Source organism: Paroedura picta, chromosome 4 (assembly GCF_049243985.1).
Source record: "Paroedura picta isolate Pp20150507F chromosome 4, Ppicta_v3.0, whole genome shotgun sequence".
Lineage (NCBI taxonomy): Eukaryota > Metazoa > Chordata > Lepidosauria > Squamata > Gekkonidae > Paroedura > Paroedura picta.
Window position 1 is genome coordinate 125138481 of NC_135372.1, and position 20509 is coordinate 125158989.

At 42.7% G+C, this 20509-nt stretch overlaps 1 protein-coding gene across 3 annotated transcripts in view; it reads right to left on the minus strand.

The window, feature by feature from the left end:
- Positions 1 to 20509, minus strand: part of SULF2 (sulfatase 2) — a 349962-nt gene that overhangs the window by 92940 nt on the left and 236513 nt on the right. For all 3 annotated transcript variants that reach the window (XM_077335558.1, XM_077335559.1, XM_077335557.1), the window contains one exon: positions 4312 to 4551. In XM_077335558.1, coding sequence (XP_077191673.1) covers positions 4312 to 4551 — 240 coding nt within the window. The remainder of the gene's footprint in view (positions 1 to 4311; positions 4552 to 20509) is intronic.

The window sequence follows — 20509 nt, forward strand, 5'->3', positions numbered from 1 at the left end:
CCGATACTGCTTTTTTCTGTTCACTTGCTTATCTCCATCTTGCCACTGCAATGCATGACCTGGTAACTTCTAGATTAGACTGCTGCTATGCACTGAACATGGGGCTGCCCTTGAAGAGTGTCTGGAAGCGATAATAGATTAATAATGTTATAGCCAGAATTCTGGCTGGAGTTGGTCATTGGGTCCATATCACTCCAGTCTTGTTCTGCCTATCCTGAGTCCCAATTTGCTTCTAGATCAATTCAAGATGCTAATATTGACATGGAAACTCCTATGCAACTTGGGACCATTATATATTAAGGCAGGGGTAGTCAACCTGTGGTCCTCCAGATGTCCATGGACTACAATTCCCATGAGACCCTGACAGTGTTTGCTGGCAGGGGCTCATGTGAATTGTAATCCATGGACATCTGGAGGACCACAGGTTGACTACCCCTGTATTAAGGAACACCTTTTCCCATATGAACCTACCCATCAGTCATCTTTAGAAGCCCTGCTTTGGGTGCTTCTGCCATCTGGGCCTTCTTGGTCTTGGCATCAAAATTATGGAATTCTCCCCAGAGATATTTGATTGTCCCTCTCCATCATCAACTTCCATCAGTGCATGACAACACCTCTGTTCTGTTTGGCATGTACTAACTAACACATGACTTGACCGGGGTGGACCAGGATAGGACAGTCCTATGGGATCTCAGAAGCTAAACAAGATTGACTGTTGGCAGAATTTGGATGGGAGACCACCACAGATGTCCAATTTGGCTATGCAGAGCCAGATAATGGCAAACCACCTCTGAATATCTCTCACCTTGAAAACTCAACAGGGTCACCATAAGTCAGATGTGACTTCATAGCACCTTCCACCAAAATAAATAAAGGGACAAGAAAAGCTTTCATATGTGGAGAATGGATAATAGGTTGGTGGATGGCTCAGATATGTGTTCAGCTTGCAGTTGTAGGCTCACACATTTAGGTCAACCCAAATCCTAAGTCAATGACACAAGAGAGATGGCCAGGCAAGAGAGAAAGAGAAACCCAGAAAATGTTATGTTCTAGAGCAGCCAGTTATAGTGTGAACTAGCCAAAGTGAGGAAGGAGAACAAGTTGAGGGTTTCCAAAAGTATCCACTACTACATTTCTAATTTGTAGCTCACCAGTGACTCCAAGTCCTGGATCCCAAAAGGATGGAAAGGGGAAGGATGCAACCCGCCCCCCCTCAATCACTGTGAGGAAAAGAACAAAAGAAGAAGAACCTCCAGGTCCCAACTGGAAGCTGACCACCCTACGTCAAACACTTTCTTATTGGTGAATTAAAATAAATATCCGTTCTGTTCTAGAGGTAAGCAACATCACAGGGAGTGCCTTACTGTTCCATAGGTAAGGGCTACGTGGTAATGCCATCCATTGATTTTCAGCGGCTGCATATGTTCTCTCAGCTAGCCATGACAGAATGCTTCCTAGCTGCCGACAATGCTTTCGCCTGCATGTAAATTCCCCAAAGCATCCTAAATGCACTCAACGTTCTATTGGGACCATGAACAAGCCACCAGAAGAGACTGCTGAGTACAGCAGGGTCATTGTATTTACTCCATCGTGACCAAGGGAGAAAGTGGAAATGACGTTTGTAGTAAAATGTAACACAGATTGCATGGAGAGGTTTTGTATATTACCGGATCCTAATGTATCATGAGTTTTTACATACAAAGCAGAAATGGGTTAAGTGTTTTATTTCATCTAGTAATACCAGAGGTTCTTTGGGGGCCTTATAAACTGGGTGACTCTGCCTGCGTAATGTCTGGTGTACATGTTAAATATGGTTTACACAATATTTTTAAAGATTACAATGAATATTGTGCTTTTAATGAAGTCTTTGTTATTGTCTCTATATTATCATGGAATTTGCCTGTGATGATGATAAATATAAGCACAAATGCAATTTAAGAAAAATAATAATAAATATAAACAAAACACAAAACCAGCTATTTAAAAAAAATATATCAGGAATAGCTGAATGTCCGATTTAAGCTCGTACTTTTGTGCCAGCTGCATGACATCTGGGCTGATGTTCTGTTTCTTCTCTGCAGCAGGTGTTTATCCTGGGAATGGGCCAGAGGCTTGACTCCTTAGTGTGAACTGAAGGGCAAAAGCCAAAGTTTACAGACTGTGGCTCTCTGAGCTGGACCAGCCCAAGAGTTGTGCTGTATGTATTTTTTTTCTTTGCCTGCTCCCCTAAATGCTATATTTTCTGGGGATTTTTGAGTCCCCACAGTGAGAAAAAAAGGATATCAATGCCCAATAAACGAAGCATACTAATATAGTTCACTACAACTATTTCAGAGCTGCATTTCAAACAGTTGTTCACAACTTCATCTTAGAATGGTCCAGCAACGTACAAAGCCCATTATGTACAGAAGTGCTAACTTTAGAAAAGAGGCTATTAGTTGTCTAGTATATTTCTTAGGCCCAAAGGCATTAATGCTCCTTTGCAATTAAAAAAAAAAGGAAATGGTAACAAAGCAATTGGGTGTCCCCACTTCCTTCGATTGATTTGTCTCCAGACTAATTCAGGTCTTTATCGGAGTGGAACAAAAACAAGGAAATGGTTTAATTTGTTTGATGGCGAGTTGCTACAGTCTGGGAACCGTGTACAAACTCCATGAGAAGGTAGAAAGCACAGCTGCAGCATTCACATTTGAATTGCGAGAACACCTTGAGGCTCCAGTCTTGTCAGATAATGTTATCATCATCATCATCATTACTCCAGAAAGCATGAAATAAATCATGGCCAGCCAGCCAAACCAACAGTAGTCAAGCATAAGCACCAATCTAAAAATACACCTGCTTAATTTTTCATTAGAAGAAGAAGAGTTGGTTGTTATTATTTAAAAAACTAGTTTTTAAAATTATTTTGTTATTAAAACCTGTTGGGTTTTATTATTAACTTGGGGCCTGCTGTATCTAAATTTCTAGTAGTAAGAAGGTATAATTACAGTGTCCTGTGTCTCAGAGATCGAAAGGCAAATCCACATCCGCAGATATTAACTATTGCAGAAATACACTGACTGTTGTTTTATGAACTGTGATTTTACTGTTTTATTATACATGTTGCAAATCGCCTTGAGACAGAATTTCTGAGAATGGCAGTATATAAATCAAATTATAAATAAATAAAAAATAATAATGCATTCACTTTCCATATGAGAAAAGCTCAAGATTGGACCATGAAAGGCAGTTTTACAAGCTAATCACTGGCTTCCTCCATATCACAATGGATGATTATAGGGCAGTGGTTCTCAACCTGGGGGTTGGGACCCCTTTGGGGGTCGAACGACCCTTTCACAGGGGTCGTGGCAGGGCAAGCAGCTTAGCATACTTTTATTGTGTCTTTCTTCCAACAAGTTCAGGGCCCCATACCTAGTCCTCCTTCCCATGTTATCCTCACAACAACCTTGTAAGATAGGTTAGGCTAAGTCAGAGTGCGACTGGCTAAAGGATACCCAGGAAGTGGCAGAGTGAGGGTGTGAGCCTAAGTCTTTCAGATCCTAGCCCAACACTGAAACAGTGACACTATCAGTAGTACATGTCTAACTGCAAGCAAATCCCTAGTAAATATGCTTAGGATTCCAGCCTAAGCATTCAAAGCTGGTCCAAAGCATTTGCATTCCTCAGACTGAACAGCCAAATGACACAGCCAGGCACTCACATGCAATAATTAGTTTAACACACAATCCAACAGGAACTTGAGTTGTGTAACTATGCTGAAATGGTGAGCAGGAATTAGGTAACAGCATTAGTGTGGCCTTGCATGTAACACCCCCCCCCCATTTTAGTGGAACTTGTGCAAGAGTGTTTCTTGGTGGGTTTGTGGCTCATGTTACAAATTCATCTTCCAGTTGGAACCTCCGCATCCAATTCACCATGGCTTACTAGAAATAATACATTCTGTTATTCTCTCCTGTCCCATCAACAGACATGAAAGCTATTAAATTAAATGAAGCTAAACTCATTTGAGGGACAGAAGGTGGCATGGTATATCCCAGTCTTGTAGATCTCAGAAGCAAAACAGAGTTGGGACATGGAAGGGAGACTGCCAAGGAAGGCATTGGCTAACCACCTCTGCTTTTCACTTGTCCTAAAAGTCCTTTGATGAGTTAGCTGCAACTGGTCGACCCTTTGCACACATGCACGCACATACAAGCTCATTTGTGTGAAAAAATTCAGGTCCATTTGCCAAGCAAGAACTGGTTAGGGGGAATTATGCATGGCATTCCAGTATTTTAAGACCACAGACAAGTCAAAGGAGATGCTGCTTACCGGTCCTATAACCTGTGTTGTTGAGGTATACCGCAAAAGTGCGGATTTCGTGCTGGGCCTGCCAGGATGGAGAGGAGCAGTTTTCATTGTTGGTGTAAGTGTTGTGGTTGTGGACATATTTCCCTGTGAGAATAGAGGAACGGGATGGGCAGCACATTGGCGTTGTCACGAAAGCATTGATGAAGTGAGCCCCTCCCTGTTCCATGATCCGCCTGGTCTTATTCATCACTTGCATTGAGCCTAAAGAAAGGGGAAGGAAACAAAACAGAAGAATACATTAAGAAAGAGAAAGAAGCTGCTTTTGTCATTTTTCAATTGAGGGAATCATCTGTAATGTGGTAAATTTAGTAAACACTAGGAGAAAGAAAATACATCATGTTACAACGAGAATAATGTTCTTAGGGGGAATATATTATTTGGTAGAGATATCCGGTTGGATCCTGCCTAAAATGTCTGCCTTTCCAAGGTATGTGTGGGGAGTGTTTTGTGGAAAGAAACTCGTGGACATTTATGTTGGGATTTAAGCCATTATATCTCCTTCTGCTTCTCTAATGTGTCAACTGTACGCACACAGATTGGATGGTGTGTGTGTGTGTGTGTGTGTGTGTGTGTGTGATCTGAAGATTTTTACTTAGAGGAGGTTTTTAAAAACTGCCCCATTAATGTTATAAAATTAGGGGTTCATTTATTCCCTTCAATCATCAATGTTTTTCCACAGACCTTATTACCAGTCATTTAAGAATCTAGTATGGCTCTCGTCATGCCATAAATTACAGCACTGAGGTTAATTCAAAAGTTGGGTTTTGACGATCCACAGTGCAAGCCAAAAGAGACTTGCGTGGGGTGGGTGGGCGAAGTTCTTGAAAGGCTGCCTAAGGAGGTGGTGAGCTCCCCCTCACTGGCAGTCTTCAAGCAAAGGTTGGATGCACACTTTTCTTGGATGCTTTAGGATGCTTAGGGCTGATCCTGCGTTGAGCAGGGGGTTGGACTAGATGGCCTGTATGGCCCCTTCCAACTCTATGATTCTGTGATTCTGAGGCAACTGCCTTCTGGACTGAGGAATATCCAGTCCCCCTCAGCCACGCCAATAGATTCTTTATATGCCATGATTAATAAAAAGGGAGACACAAACCTCAAATTAAAGATTGGTAAAGTGTAGGTGGTATCTTTAAATATCTCTTATTTGGAAGAGTAAGGTTATATGTGAGGTAAATAAAGACCTCTGCTTCTTAGAATTTTTGTGCCTGACTGATAAGACAAGGATAAATAAAAAGAGCACAGGTTTATTTAACAGAAAATGAAGTACTTCATAAGATAAATATGATATGTGGGTAACTTCAATATATAAAGCAATGCCGGCTCTCAAATACAAGGAGGGGAGATTAGATTCCCCTTTCTCTGGATAAGTTATTTCAGTAGGTTCAAGGCTGCTCTTTTCTCTCACAGAGCACCTTACCACATAACCTATATATACCAGTTAGGAATGATGGGCCCCTTAACAGGACATTTATTTGTCCTACTAAAATAAGCTTTCTTCCCTAAGCTGATCCCCCCAAGCCCTAACAACTAAATAAAAGGCTAGCTAAACCAACACTCCTTTCCAGAGCCACAAAATCTCTCTCTCTCTCTCTCTCTCCATCAGGGGTAGTCAAACTGCGGCCCTCCAGATGTCCATGGACTCCAATTCCCAGGAGCCCCTGCCGCTGGCAGGGGTTCCTGGGAATTGGAGTCCATGGACATCTGGAGGGCCGCAGTTTGACTACCCCTGCTCTACATTCTTCTCAAACTGAGGCTGACTCATCCCCTTCTATCCATTGTAGCTCCATGGGCTCAGATTGACTAACAAGCATTTGGACTTGCATGAGGTCCATATCATGAGGACAGGTTCAGAACCCTGGAGGGGAAGCTGGACTTTCAAGAGCAATTGTCAGAAATGTCACAGCTTAGGATGCACTCTTTAGGGGGAAAAATGGGATAGCAATGCCAATCGTGGGTGTTGTGAATGACCCAAGGCTTTTTCCTTGTCTGTGTTCCTAGGGTGGGCCTACTAGCAATGGGTTGTTGTGACTTTTGTGAGTTGGCGTTAAGGACCTGTGGACATCTCCTCCCTAGTACAGGGGTGCTCTAACAGTGGCAAGGACGAGACTCCAAACAAGACACCCAAATTGCTTTCCAGAATGCATTCTCAGCCCTTAATATTTTGATACATGCACTTGTCATCCTTACTTAATATCCCCATTTAAAGAACTTATTACAAAAGAAGAAGAGCTGAAAGAAGAGCTGTTTTTTGGTCCCCCTTTTTTCAACTAAGCAAAGGAGTCTCAAAGCAGCTTACAGTCGCCTACCCTTCCTCTCCCCACAACAGATACCCTGTGAGGTGTTGTGAGGCTGAGAGAGCTCTGAGAGAACCGTGACTAGCTCAAGGTCACCCAGCTGGCTGCATGTGGAGCAGTAGGGAATTAAATCCAGTTCTCCAGATTAGAGACCACCACCCCTAACCACTATACCAAGCTGGTGTAGTGAAAACTGAAAAGGACACATACAGTTTTTTCTACAAAAAGTAGTAGTAGTAGTTCTGTGGAATCTTAAAGACAGCACATTGCTGGTGGCAAAAGGTCACAAAACAGCCTTTTCACATGCAGTTTCTGCCATGTTAGGGAAGCTGCAGAACATATTTTACATGTAGGAATGTCCCCAAATTAAGAGACAGACAACACATCTAAATGGAGGCCAGGCCTGCTGCTATTATTATTATTATTATCATCATCATCATCATCATCATCAGTAGTATTAGTATTAGTATTATATTTATTATTATTATTATTATCATCATCATCATCATCATCATCATCATTCGATTTATTCCCCGCCACTCCCTTGCGGCTCGTGGTGGGTTACAACATCTTAAAACCCCATTAAAATCCATTAAAACAACAACTACAGTTTTAACATTATTAGTTAACTAACTAGCATAGTAAGTTAACTAGTTAGTTAACTGGTTAGTTAACTAACTATTAAGAGAACAATCGTACTTAAGACCCTAAAATCCACTGACATTCAGAATTTACAGTACTGGGCCGTATGGTCTAATGCTCGGATTCCGTATAAACCCAGTGAGACTTGCTCTGATATAAGATATATGTAACCATATAGATAGAACATCATTGCTTTAGGATGCTTAGGGCTGATCCTGCGTTGAGCAGGGGGTTGGACTAGATGGCCTGTATGGCCCCTTCCAACTCTATGATTCTATGACAGGGGTAGTCAAACTGTGGCCCTCCAGATGTCCATGGACTACAATTCCCAGGAGCCCCCTGCCAGCAAATGCTGGCAGGGGGCTCCTGGGAATTGTAGTCCATGGACATCTGGAGGGCCGCAGTTTGACTACCCCTGTTCTATGATCACAAAAGGGAAGCAGAACAGACCGCGAAGTGCTGCAGTATTTAGAGAATCTGCCTTTGAGGCATAATGAAGTTTTAAAAGAAGTCGCTGAAAAAGGCTTGGCACTGAGAATTCCTTTACCTTAAAAGGCACCAAACAGTTAAAAAGCAACCTCTGTTCTGTTCCTCTCATCATACAAAAACTACGTCAACTAGCAGCCAGCCAGAAGGGAGACAAACCGGTCATGCTGGTGGAAACCCAGCCAGTTGGCAACCATAGTGCTACACTGCTAGAAACTGATTCTGTATGGTGAATTCTGGGGGAAACCAGTAACCTCCTTCCATCCCACGACCCCCAAACCAACAGTGAATGACGCTACGGTGACAAGGAAGATCCTTCGCAAAAATCCCTTCCGAAAAGAACACCCCAGTGGCTTCTTTCCACTTCTGTTTCAGAGCAGATTTGATTTACGTAGTTTGCCTACAAATCACTTTACCTTGATGGGAACTGACAAACCAGGAAACCAAGAACACTGCTGAAAATCTCGGCCTAATCCCAAAGGTCAGTATCTTCCTTTACGATCCTCCCAGGAATTCATCCCACAGCAGCTGCTGCACTTCAAATTTTAATTTTCTTCCCAAGGATTTTCCTAGCTTGATATGCTCCATTATGGTTTCTATCTTTAGCAGGCAATACACATCAGATGCACCTTAGTAGGAAGCCTTGTTTCCTAATAGACAGGTAAGAAAGTCAGTTTCTCACCTGAATGGGTTTTCCCCCCCCTTTAGGGATACAGAATATTAATTGAACATGCACATATATCCATCTTTCTCCATCTTTGGAAATTTTTAAACAGAGGCTGGATAGCCATCTGACGGAAAGGCTGATTCTGTGAAGGATCAAGGTTACAGTGGATGAGTGATAGGGTTGTGAGTGTCCTGCATAGTGCAGGGGGTTGGACTAGATGACCCAAGAGGTCCCTTCCAGCTCTATGATTCCATGATTCTACATGTGAATTCGACCGCTATTCTTTCCATGCCCTGTTTCTGACTTCCTCACTAGATGCAGCATTGCTTTGTAAATGTATCTCTGGTGGTCATAGGACTGGTTGTGCAACAATGACACACAATCAGAGCTTCTTGTGTGGTATGAAAATATAGGATGCTACAAACATGGCGAAGCAAAACAGGTATTGATCAGTTCAGTGCCTGGACTGGAGACCTCTTGGTAACCACTGCAATTACTCAGGAATACGTTGAGTGTCTTTCTCATAGAATCATAGAGTTGGAAGGGACCTCCTGGGTCATCTAGTCCACCCCCTGCACTATGCAGGACACTCACATCCCAATCGCTCATCTACTGTAAACTGCCACCCCTTTGCTTTCACAGAATCAGCCTCCCCGTCAGATGGCTATCCAGCCTCTGTTTAAAAATTTCCAAAGATGGAGAATCCACCACCTCCCGAATTCTAAGTGCTGACTTTAATCACAGAGAACAAAGAAAAGAACACAAGTCCTACCAGACATTCATAGCAGTTGGCCAAGCCAGTTTATCCTGAGCTCTAAGTAAAACCTAGTCTGGAATTCCTCCTAATTTGGATGCCCAGCTGAAACTATAATAAAACATGAAATGGGCTTTCGAATATTGCACCAGGCTTGCTTTCTTGGGTTCCTCAGAAGGTGCACTATACACTGAACAATTAAACCAAGAGAAAAAAAAAACTTTGAAATCTCTGCTAGCCAAAGGCCAAATTGCTTTAAACCATCTATTCACAACCTTTCATGTTTGAGGGGCACCACACCACACACCTCTTTGTCTACAAGATCCCTATACCTGCGCATGACTGTCCAATGGGAGGGTGGCCTCGGGCGAAAATGCAGTGTGATTTACTCATGTGATTTAACATGAGTAAAACTTATAATGGCATCTTTTCAAGACAAGAAAGGACATTAAGGGAGATTCAGGAGGCTTAGGGCTACATGGATTTCTTTGATCTCTCCATCACCAGTTCTAAGTTAGCAAAGGTCAAAGAGAGCTCAGTCACCTGTGTTGCTCTTGGCAACACTCTGTGATAAAAGGGCTATCTCGGCCTAATTCCTAAGGGAGATGAGACAGCCAGAAGAAGTAAGAAGTAGCTATTGTACATCTTCATAGATAAATCAAGTAACAATAGGCCAAATCAAAGGGTCTAACAACGCAGGATGAGAGTACTCCATTTTCCTGTTGTGAAGGAATATCTTGTTATCACTGTATTGCAGGACTGGCATATAAACACAGCTGCTTATACAAATGCAGTGCATGAGGGATGTGAGCATTCTCATATGGCAGAGGTGGCCAAGTGGCTCTCCCAATGTCCATGGACTAAAATTACCATGCTGGCAGGGGCTCATGGTATTTGTAGTTCATGGACATTTAGAGACCCACAGTTTGGCCATCCTTGGGCTTAAAACAGTCTAACCTGTTTTATTAAGTTGTGAGGATAAATCGTGTATGCCAACCTGAGTTTCTTGGCGGAAGGCCGGAGTACAAATACATTAGAACAGGGGTAGTCAAACTGCGGCCCTCCAGATGTCCATGGACTACAATTCCCAGGAGCCCCCTGCCAGCATTCGCTGGCAGGGGGCTCCTGAGAATTGTAGTCCATGGACATCTGGAGGGCTGCAGTTTGACTACCCCTGCATTAGAAAAACGTATGATATAACTTGTCTAAATTGGCTACACACCCACTAAATGTAGAACTGTTCTGGATTGATTCCGACGTCTGCAATAAAAACACTAAGCACTTATAGAACAGTTTAGATTGGTCAAAATATTACAAACGTATCCTTCAGAACTCCTTAGAATTAATTCTATAAAGTCAATTAATAATATCCCCATACTGTTGATAGGATGAAGCTGACAGAAAATCTTGCCCAAATCCAGGTAGGCAGATGTGTGGACATTATTAGCCGCTCAACTATAACAACTCTTTTGTTGCAGCCTCAGAGACATGGAAACCTTGTCAATTGTCTCCGGACAGCCCATCTACAAACAATGCAGAAATACAGAAGATTCCCTCTGGTCTCCCTCACAGTCCCAATCCAAATGCTATTGTTATTTATTTATGCTCTCTCCTTCATCCCAAATCTTTCAACATTACCCTCTTCTCCGTTTTACCCTTGTAACAAACCCATAAGGTAGGTGAGGCTGAGAGAAAGTGACTAGCCCAAAGTTACCCGACAAGTTTCCGTGGCAGAATGGAGGACACAAACTTAGGGGTCCCAGTTCCTTCTCGGACTGCTCTAATGATGCTGTCCCATTGGCTCACGCTCATGTGCTACAGGCCACAAGGAATTCCAAGGCTTCAAGAATTCTGTCACCCTGCTCTGTCGCTCGTCCTGTCTATTTTGTTTACCCCAGTTTTTAATTGTTAACTTTAAAACAAACAAACAAAAACTAGTCCATGCGTGATCTGGTTAGCAGTTACACTGTTTATATCTTTGAGAAGCGCAAGCTACATATGAGAATGCTCACATGATTCACATCAGGACAGTTGCCTTCTTTATACGTTTATATCACACTTTTCATCTGCAGGACTCAAGGAGGCATGCATCCAGTTTCACCTGCTGCTCTTTACTGCTTTGATGTTTTAAACTTTGTGGCATTAGTAGGGAATTATACTGGATTTTCTAGGCACAGTGCTTTAATCATTGTTGTTGTTGTTGTTGTTGTTATGTGCGAAGTCGTGTCTGACCCATCGCGACCCCATGGACAATGATCCTCCAGGCCTTCCTGTCCTCTACCATTCCCCGGAGTCCATTTAAGTTTGCACCTACTGCTTCAGTGACTCCATCCAGCCATCTCATTCTCTGTCGTCCCCTTCTTCTTTTGCCCTCAATCGCTCCCAGCATTAGGCTCTTCTCCAGGGAGTCCTTCCTTCTCATGAGGTGGCCAAAGTATTTGAGTTTCATCTTCAGGATCTGGCCTTCTAAAGAGCAGTCAGGGTTGATCTCCTCTAGGACTGACCGGTTTGTTCGCCTTGCAGTCCAAGGGACTCGCAAGAGTCTTCTCCAGCACCAGAGTTCAAAAGCCTCAATTCTTTGACGCTCGGCCTTCCTTATGGTCCAACTTTCGCAGCCATACATTGCAACTGGAAATACCATAGCCTTGACTAAACGCACTTTTGTTGGCAGGGTGATGTCTCTGCTTTTTAGGATGCTGTCTAGATTTGCCATAGCTTTCCTCCCCAGGAGCAAGCGTCTTTTAATTTCTTTGCTGCAGTCCCCATCTGCAGTGATCTTGGAGCCCAGGAAAATAAAATCTGTCACTATCTCCATTTCTTCCCCATCTATTTGCCAGGAATTGAGAGGGCCGGATGCCATGATCTTTGTTTTCTTGATGTTGAGCTTTAATCATTACATTATCTCTTTTTTAATGTTTTTGTATGCATTGAACAGTGTGTTTATGAGTTATTTCACAAGGATGTTACAAGAATGAATGAGAGGCAACCATGGTACTAGTTACAAATAGGCCAATATGAGTTTTTTATCCACTCGGTTTTCATGGTGCTTATCGTGGGTTTGTTTGTGGTCAAGTGGGACCTCCCCTTTCTTTTGTCATTAGTTGAAAACCTGGTTGTATCCAATCACTCCACTGAGCAAAGTCTGAAGCCTTCCTTCAGTTCAAGGAAACTTCCTCCTACTTAAATTCTTCCACTGAAGAAAGAACCACTTAAACCAGCGGTTCTCAACCGCCTTATGGCCATGACCCTGGTGGCGGCAGCGGGACCAGCGTGCACACGCATGCACGGGGGCGGTGTGCAGGGGCGGGCACACAGGTGCAGAACAATCAAGGCAACATGGAGGCAGCCAGTGCTGTGGTTCCGCTGCCGCCAGCTGCTGCCGGTGGCCACCCCTACCCCCACCCCCACTGCTGCCTGCCGCTGCCTGCTACTTTTGCCGCCACCTACTACTGCCCCCACCATGGCCACCATCCTGGTGACCCCATGGAAGGGGCCAAGGTTGAGAACCACCAACTTAAACGCTAGCAGAAGTCTCTTTAGGCTAGAAGAAGGCTTTAGACTTTGCCAAGCAGACTTGCTGGAGCTATCCCGGTCACCAGATCTACTTAATGTTGGAGAAGTTACTGCCCACTGATCCCTTCCCCTACAATTTTTATCTGGGGGAGGGCAGCAGAAATTGTCCCCCTTACATCTTCAGGATGTGTGGCTAGATACAGGCCACCATTGTCCACAGTGCCCCCAGTAAACCTGAACTTTATCTTTTACTCAGTGCTGACATCTGAAACAACCATAGTTCCTAAAATCAGTGAGCCAATAACAGAAGTAGGCCAGTTATCCATTCTTCAGTAATGGGATATCCTTCAACAGCAACCCTATTCCCAGAAGAACCACTTTGTTGGCAACATGTCAGTTCTGAGACTTACATTTAGAGAAGTAAGCACTGAATAACAACATAGTTATAACCCCCTACTTTACGAGTTCTACATACAGTATGCTGGTTGGCACTTCCATTTCCTCTAATGCCAACTTCCTTCCCCTTTAAAAAATGTTCGAGTCATCAGTAGACTTTTTTTTTTTAGCTATACACAGTTGGGAAGTGGTAGATGTTAGCTTTCCCCTTTCGGGCTTAAGAAGTGAATCCTCCCTTCCTCCAAAATAACCCAGGTTGAATTAATGTTTCGTCATTCTGCTATTATAACACAATTTTAACCATCCCTTTATATGGCAGAAGCATCTGTGCAGAAATAACACTACATGTTAAGGTTCCCCATGGGTACACTAACCCCTTTTAATAAAATCACTGTAATGACAAGACCATATATATCAACAGTCCTTAATACAGAAACATATGATCTAATTTACTTGCACAGTATAAGAGCTAACACAGAGTGACAGGTCACTGGAAGGGGGGGGGGGAATCCAGGCCAGCCTTTCTGTGCAATCTTAAATAGGCCAGTTTTAAATATTTCAAAGCAATGACAACTCATCCAACAAAAACTTGTTTCCTTCCAACTGCCTCCCAACATAAACTTGGAATTGCAAAAGAAAAAACAGAAACTGGATTCTTCTCCTTTGTAGAATGTCGTTTTGTGTTAATCGGTCATGGCGATCTAAGCAAAACATCTGTCTCTGGAGTGGGAAAAGCCTTCTAGACTGTCATCAGTTATGTTCCAATGCACCGCTCCTTTGAAAAATGTCAGCATTCTTCAGTTACAAATCAGAGCAACAACTAAGGAATTTGTAGTTTAGAAGTGGGTAGCTTTTTTACATTAAGGCACTGATTTTCTTCACTGATGTTATGTATTGGCCTACATGGAGGAGCCCAAACGTCCATTAGATCGGGGAGGGACAACCAAAATGTAGGGCATCAAAACAATGCAATCCTAAGAACACTTTCTTGGGAGAAACCCCCATTGAACAGACCTGAAAAAGATATTGAATACACTTGCTTTGATGCATTGAACATTGCAGAACCAGGGTATTTGAATGTCAGACTGGGACGCAGGAGAACTGGATCCACCCAGACATCAACACACTGGAAAACTTTGGGCTAGGTCATTGACTCTTCGGCTTACCTACTTTATGTCTTGAATCAGGGGCCCAAAGGCTGTCACGATGCTATGTTCCTGCCAAGATTTATATTAGCTTATTTAGCTTGCTAGCCATGTTGGAGTTTTCATTTATTTATGTTTTATTACCTCAGTGTTCTGGTTAGCTCTTCCTGCATTCACGCCTCCCCCCACAATAAACACTGAAAAGAGGAACTCTTTATTTGGCGCAACATACAGGGAACTTGTCAACTTTCTCAAATGGTAAGGTGCAATAGGGGTAGTCAACCTGTGGTCCTCCAGATGTTCGTGGACTACAATTCCCATGAGCCCCTGCCAGCATTTGCTGGCAGGGGCTCATGGGAATTGTCGTCCACGAACATCTGGAGGACCACAGGTTGACTACCCCTGCAATAGACTATACCGGATGCAGGGCTGGGAGACAAGTTCAATATGAGTTCATCAAGAGGCTCCTGGGGTAGCCCTGGGCAAATCAAATGCTCTCATTCTTTTCTCACTCTGCACAGTGAAACATGAGAATATTGATGGCCTGCCTCACCATTTGTGTAAGTGAAGATGACAGTGAAACAATTCACACGGGACAGTAAATTTATACCAGATACAGCGAGGCTGCAATGTAATGTTGCAAGTTAATTTTCCATGGTTTATGTTCTTAAAGCATGTTTTATGGTTGGAAATACAAGTAGAGAAAAGACCAAATGGGTAAAACAAAAAAAAAATGTCTACGCAAAGACTTCGTTGCGCATTATGAATTTATCACAGAAATGTACCAGATTATACCGACCCTTTGTAGAAGCAATACTGAATTTTTACCACCTAGCATTTTATTACTCGTGATGATCATACAAGAAGCACTAGGGATGACATTTCCAGGAATTGAAGAGTATGAATTAAAGTCAGAATTGAGTCTCTTTGTGTATTAACTAAGATTTGAGAGGTGGCAACTGTACGTGGGCAAGTCAGCTTAGTCTCTCTGAAAAATGTAATTACAGAATTGTCATCAATAGTTACCTTGCATATGGACATTTTCAATATATAGATTGACATCCAGGTTCTCCTTTAATTTGCTTTTGAAAAGGGGCTGGTGCAATTTCTGTACTGAGATCCAGCTTGGTGCAGTGGTTAAGAGTGGCAGCTTCTAATGTGGAGAGCCATATATGATTCCCCATTCCTTTGCCTGCTGTCAGCTGGGTGACCTTGGGCTAGTCACAGTCCTGTTAGAACTGTTCCCAGATAACAGTTTACTTCAGAGCTCTCTCAGCCTCACCTGACAGGGTATCTGCTGTGGGGGGAGGAAGGAAATATGATTGTAAGACACTTTGAGACTCCTTTGGGCATTGAAAAGCAGGGTAGAAAAAAAACCCTCTTCTGACTGAATATGAATCTTTTATATCCCATTTCTACTTCCTGAATAGGCATGTGAATGAACAACCAATTTCAATTTCTTTTGTACATTTAAAACAGCTACAGTATGGATCAGAAACTTGTAACTTCTGGGCCAGAAGAAAAGCAAAAGCAAAATCAGCTCTTGATTAAGGATCTACTAGGCCAGGGGTAGTCAACCTGTGGTCATCCAGATGTTCATGGACTACAATTCCCACGAGCCCCTGCCAGCATTTGCAGGAGCTCATGGGAATTGTAGTCCATGAACATCTGGAGGACCACAGGTTGACTACCCCTGTACTAGGCAATTAATACTGCAGTGCTAAATAGATCCTAATATTCCTAAATCCATTTATTGAAGTGGATTTTAAATGGTGTTTCTCTGTTTAGGACTGGGCTACAAAACCCTCTGTAATTAACGAAAGTGAAGATATTAACTAAGATTCAGGTGGGTAGCCATGTTCGTCTGAAGCAGCAGACAAAGTCTGAGACGTTGAATAAAATTTTGTTGGTCCTAAAGGTGCCATAATTGGAATCAAACTTCTGTTACTCTTCTACTAGCTAAAAATCCGGTTTTATTACAAAATGCAGCCAGCACTAGGGCCCCCCTCCTCCTCCTCCCCACCAAAGCCAGGCCAGCACATGGGGCCAATGGCAGGGCCTTCCTCCCCCCCCCCCCAGATGGGCAGCCTCCTTGAGGGAGGCCAGCAGCCACCCATACAGTCAAGTCTGGCTCGGCATGTGCCGGCAAGGGCTCATGGTGCAGCCCACCTTTCGCCATTGTCATCTGTATGTCACTGACATGACAATGTCATTTCCGGTACATGCTGGAAGTAATGTCGCCACATTGCCAGTGATGTGACCCGGGCTTCCATCTTGCTCCTGGTGAATACCCCTGCTGGCCAGCTGATCACTGGTGAGGCAGAGCCCACGGATCCCCATCTACAGCAGTGGGCTGATGAACTTACTTTGGCAGCAGCTACCACCGTAGCACAAGATCTTCACTGAGTGAATGAAAGCAAGCTCTGTATATGCAAGAAAATATTTTTAAACAATGTGTTCTTCTGAAATGCATTCTGTTAGGCAGAACATCTGTCTGAAATGCTGAGTAATTGCTATTTATGCATAACCACAGACACTGACATTTTTGTGGTTGCTTTCACCTCCTTTGGAACCCATCTGCTGGTTACTAAAGGGTGATGGGACATTTTCCTCCACGCCTGTTGGCAACTTTAAGCAGAATTAAAATTGTGATGGTGGGGAAATCCAATAGTACATGAAACATGTACAGTTTTGAGAAGTGACTTAACAAATGCCTTAAACCAATGCAACATATGATAAACAACTGGAAAAGAAATGGGATAAACAGAGAAAGGAACTGGATAATTATCCTTTCTTGGAGATCAAATTATTAAAAACAGCGTGGGCCAAACTAGATATCGTAAAAGTGATTTGTGAACCATCCGTTTAGGTTCTTTAATAATTGAAAAGTGGACTGAGAGGCCAATATGAGGAGTGGAGACTAGTAGGTGATATGCTTAACCTCTTTCCTTCCCTACACTGGTCTGTTCGTTATTGAACCCCTTAGCTGCTTCCTCCGCTGCAGGGAACTGTATCTCTTTCCTTGGAAGGTCAGTGGAGGGCAAACAGTTTCAAGACCAAATGGCAGGTCATGTGCCGCTGCTTTTTTGCTTAACCCGATAACTTTCTGTGGCTATTCGAAGGCTATTCTGGCCTCTCTTTTATAATATAGGATACATATGCTGATTTGATATATGCTGACTTTTAAATTAGTCCCTCCAGTTTCTTCTTTAATATCACTTTGATCTGCAAGCAATTATCAGGTGATGCCATTTCTTGCCATGAGAAGCTTCAATAGCCCATTTCCCCTAATTATACTCTACAATTATATCCAACTTTTCATCTGGCTACCCCCAGAAATTCTTTTGTCAACTAGTTTTGCAATAGCAAAAACACAATAGTTGGAGAAACTAATCTCAATCAGCCCTTTAAAAACAAGCAAATACAGCAAGCCACAGACTAACTGGGCTTTAAAGCGTATGATTTTACTTAGTATATCTATTAATTCGCACGTCTTACATTTTTGTTGTTTTTGTAAGTTTCTTCAAACATTTTTTCAAGAAACTTCTAACAACTCTGGAGAGCAGGGTTTGAACCTGCACTCCTCCACATGCAGCCAGCTGGGTGACCTTGGGCTCGCCACAACACTGAGAAAACTGCTCTGACCGAGCAGGAATATCAGGGCTCTCTCAGCCTCACCCACCTCACAGGGTGCCTGGTGTGGGGAGAGGAAAGGGAAGGCGAATGTAAGCCGCTTTGAGTCCCCTTCGGGTAGAGAAAAGCGGCATATAAGAACCAACTCTTGTTCTTCTAAACTCAGTGGACTCAGAAGGGTGTAAGTCTGCTTAGTATTGCACTGATGATAAGTAACTCTTGAGTCTCTAGCCCATGCACTCCAGTAAATATTCTTTCTATCTACAACAGCAAAGCAGAAACAAGCCCTTTCAAAAGCTCACTTCTTGATAGCTACCGAAACTGCTAGCATTCATCTTCATGTTTTAACTCACTTTGTCCATTTTTGACAGATAATGTTGGACACGCTGGTCCTAAAGCCATTTTAAGGAGAGTTCTTATTTCGATGTGATCTCACAGATCTTCTCAAGGGACCTGACTGATACAAATCGTCCCCAGTGTCAGGAAATGCATTTTCTCTGATCAGATCTTAATTTGTTTGGACACGTGGTCCATTGGCCTTGAAATTGGAAAGAGACAACAGAGCAAGTGAACATACCGCCCAAAGGACATTGACAATTGCATCAGAGACAAGCAGGCTGGCATAAAACAGATAAAGGATAAATTTTTAAGGACCACCCACTGGGTTTTAGCCACAGGAGACTTCGAGATAATGCACACAGCTTTTTGGTATATGCATTATTGAAATGGGTCTGTCTAGCTCTGAAAAGCACAATGTTCTTACCAAAATAGCGGCCAGAAATCCTTACCTAACCTTGAGTCATTTTAAACTAAGGTTTTTAATTCCTACTCTACCGCAGTGAGATAAATGCTCTAGTCATTTTATGAGCCCAAAGGAAAACAGGAATAGTACTTGACAGAAGGATGGATTCAAAAGGGAAGCATTAGCAAAAACACTGCAACACAGTCATTGTTTGTTATCTTTTTTATTTGTACTGAAAACTATCCCTGTGGAAGGCTAATTATGCTGCTTTGGCTTTCCTTGCATGAATGTGTGTCAGATATGAACATTTTAATTTTAATGCTCATGCAGAGAAATAAAAAACATATCCTTGATTTATGTTTCTTGCACATATAGGCCAAAGAACGGGTTTTTTTTCTGCCAAAAATAAAATGTCCATGTTCAACTGCTAAAAATATGTACAGAGCAGCCAATTGTAAAAATTGTTTGCACCTACGAATAATAACTCCCATCCACACCACCACACAATCATTACAAAGTATCATTCCTCTTCTAGGCTGCTATGTGTGACGTTTGCTGGTTGACAGTGGCATGGTGCTGAGCCATTTCTCTCAATTTTATATGCATTATCTGATTATTTTGTTGGCTTCCTATTTGCTTCTGGGTACAGTTACAATTACTAGCTACATTTAAGGCCATAGCTGGTTTGGGAACAAGCTTTCCAAAAGACTAGGTAAGGTTTTTGTGATTGTAACTGTCTTTGATATGGTGGTTGTAATTGGTTTTGATATGATATCAGTCACCTTGTAAACCAGGGCAATGTGTATTTAAAAATAAATGTCCTTTCCACCATTTTTTAATGTCAGCTGATTTTGCAATGATCATTTCACTCACTCAGCTTTAGCTAACTTATTTCTGAGAAGTTGGGAAGGAAAGAGTTATTTTTGACTTCGTACAACCATGCAAGTTCCCAGCTCCTGTCCCTTTATATCAAAGTTACTGTCATGTTTTTTTGGGTGGCATTACTCTGTTTACATGTACTATTTAAAGATAAAATGAGGACTTCACAATCCTGAGAAGCTTTGCATATGTAGATGCTATACACCAACTGAACTTTGATAATCAGAACAAAAGGAAACACATAGTAAGCTGAACTGTAACAGAAGAACTGAATTGTGCCCAGTAGCACCATGAAGACCAACAAGATTTCCATGGCATAAGAGTGTGATGAAGGGAGCTTTGACTCTCAAACTCCCAGAGGGTACTTTGGCTGTTTCCCTCCTTCCTTAATGGACTTGGTCACAAGCTACAGAACTGGCTGCCTCCGCCCAGAGGGCTTGGTGGTAGGCAGTGGGTGTAAAAACCAAAGTGGGGAGAATTGATTGTGCCATGGTATTGGAGGGGTCTGGGATGTCTGCTCAGCTCCTGCCATTCTTTCAAGCCAACATGAGGTGGAGCCGCCATAGCAGTAGTAGGTGTGTGTGTGTGTGGGGGGGGACTGAAAGGAGGGTGAAGGATGCGGGTGGTGATGTCACTTCCGGTGACATGTCACTTCCCAGGGGGCATGATAGGGAGGTGTAGCAAGATGACATCACCTCCGGAGGTCCTTGAAGCTTGAAAATTTATTTCAGGGGTTCCTCCACGGTTGGAATGTTGAAAATGGTTGGTGTATACCCTGAAAATCTTGTTAGTCTTAATGTTACAGGACATGAATCTTGCTCAAATATTCATTTTCGACTGTAGCGTAGCACAGCTACCCACCTGAAACTACCTTCATAGAAGAACTGATGTTGTCTCTAGTTTCTGTGCTACATACAAGATTCTGCAAAGACCTATAGAAAATACTACAAATAGCAACTTAGGGTAGCATTCTGAACAGCCTTCTACACCCATTGGTCAACAGGATTG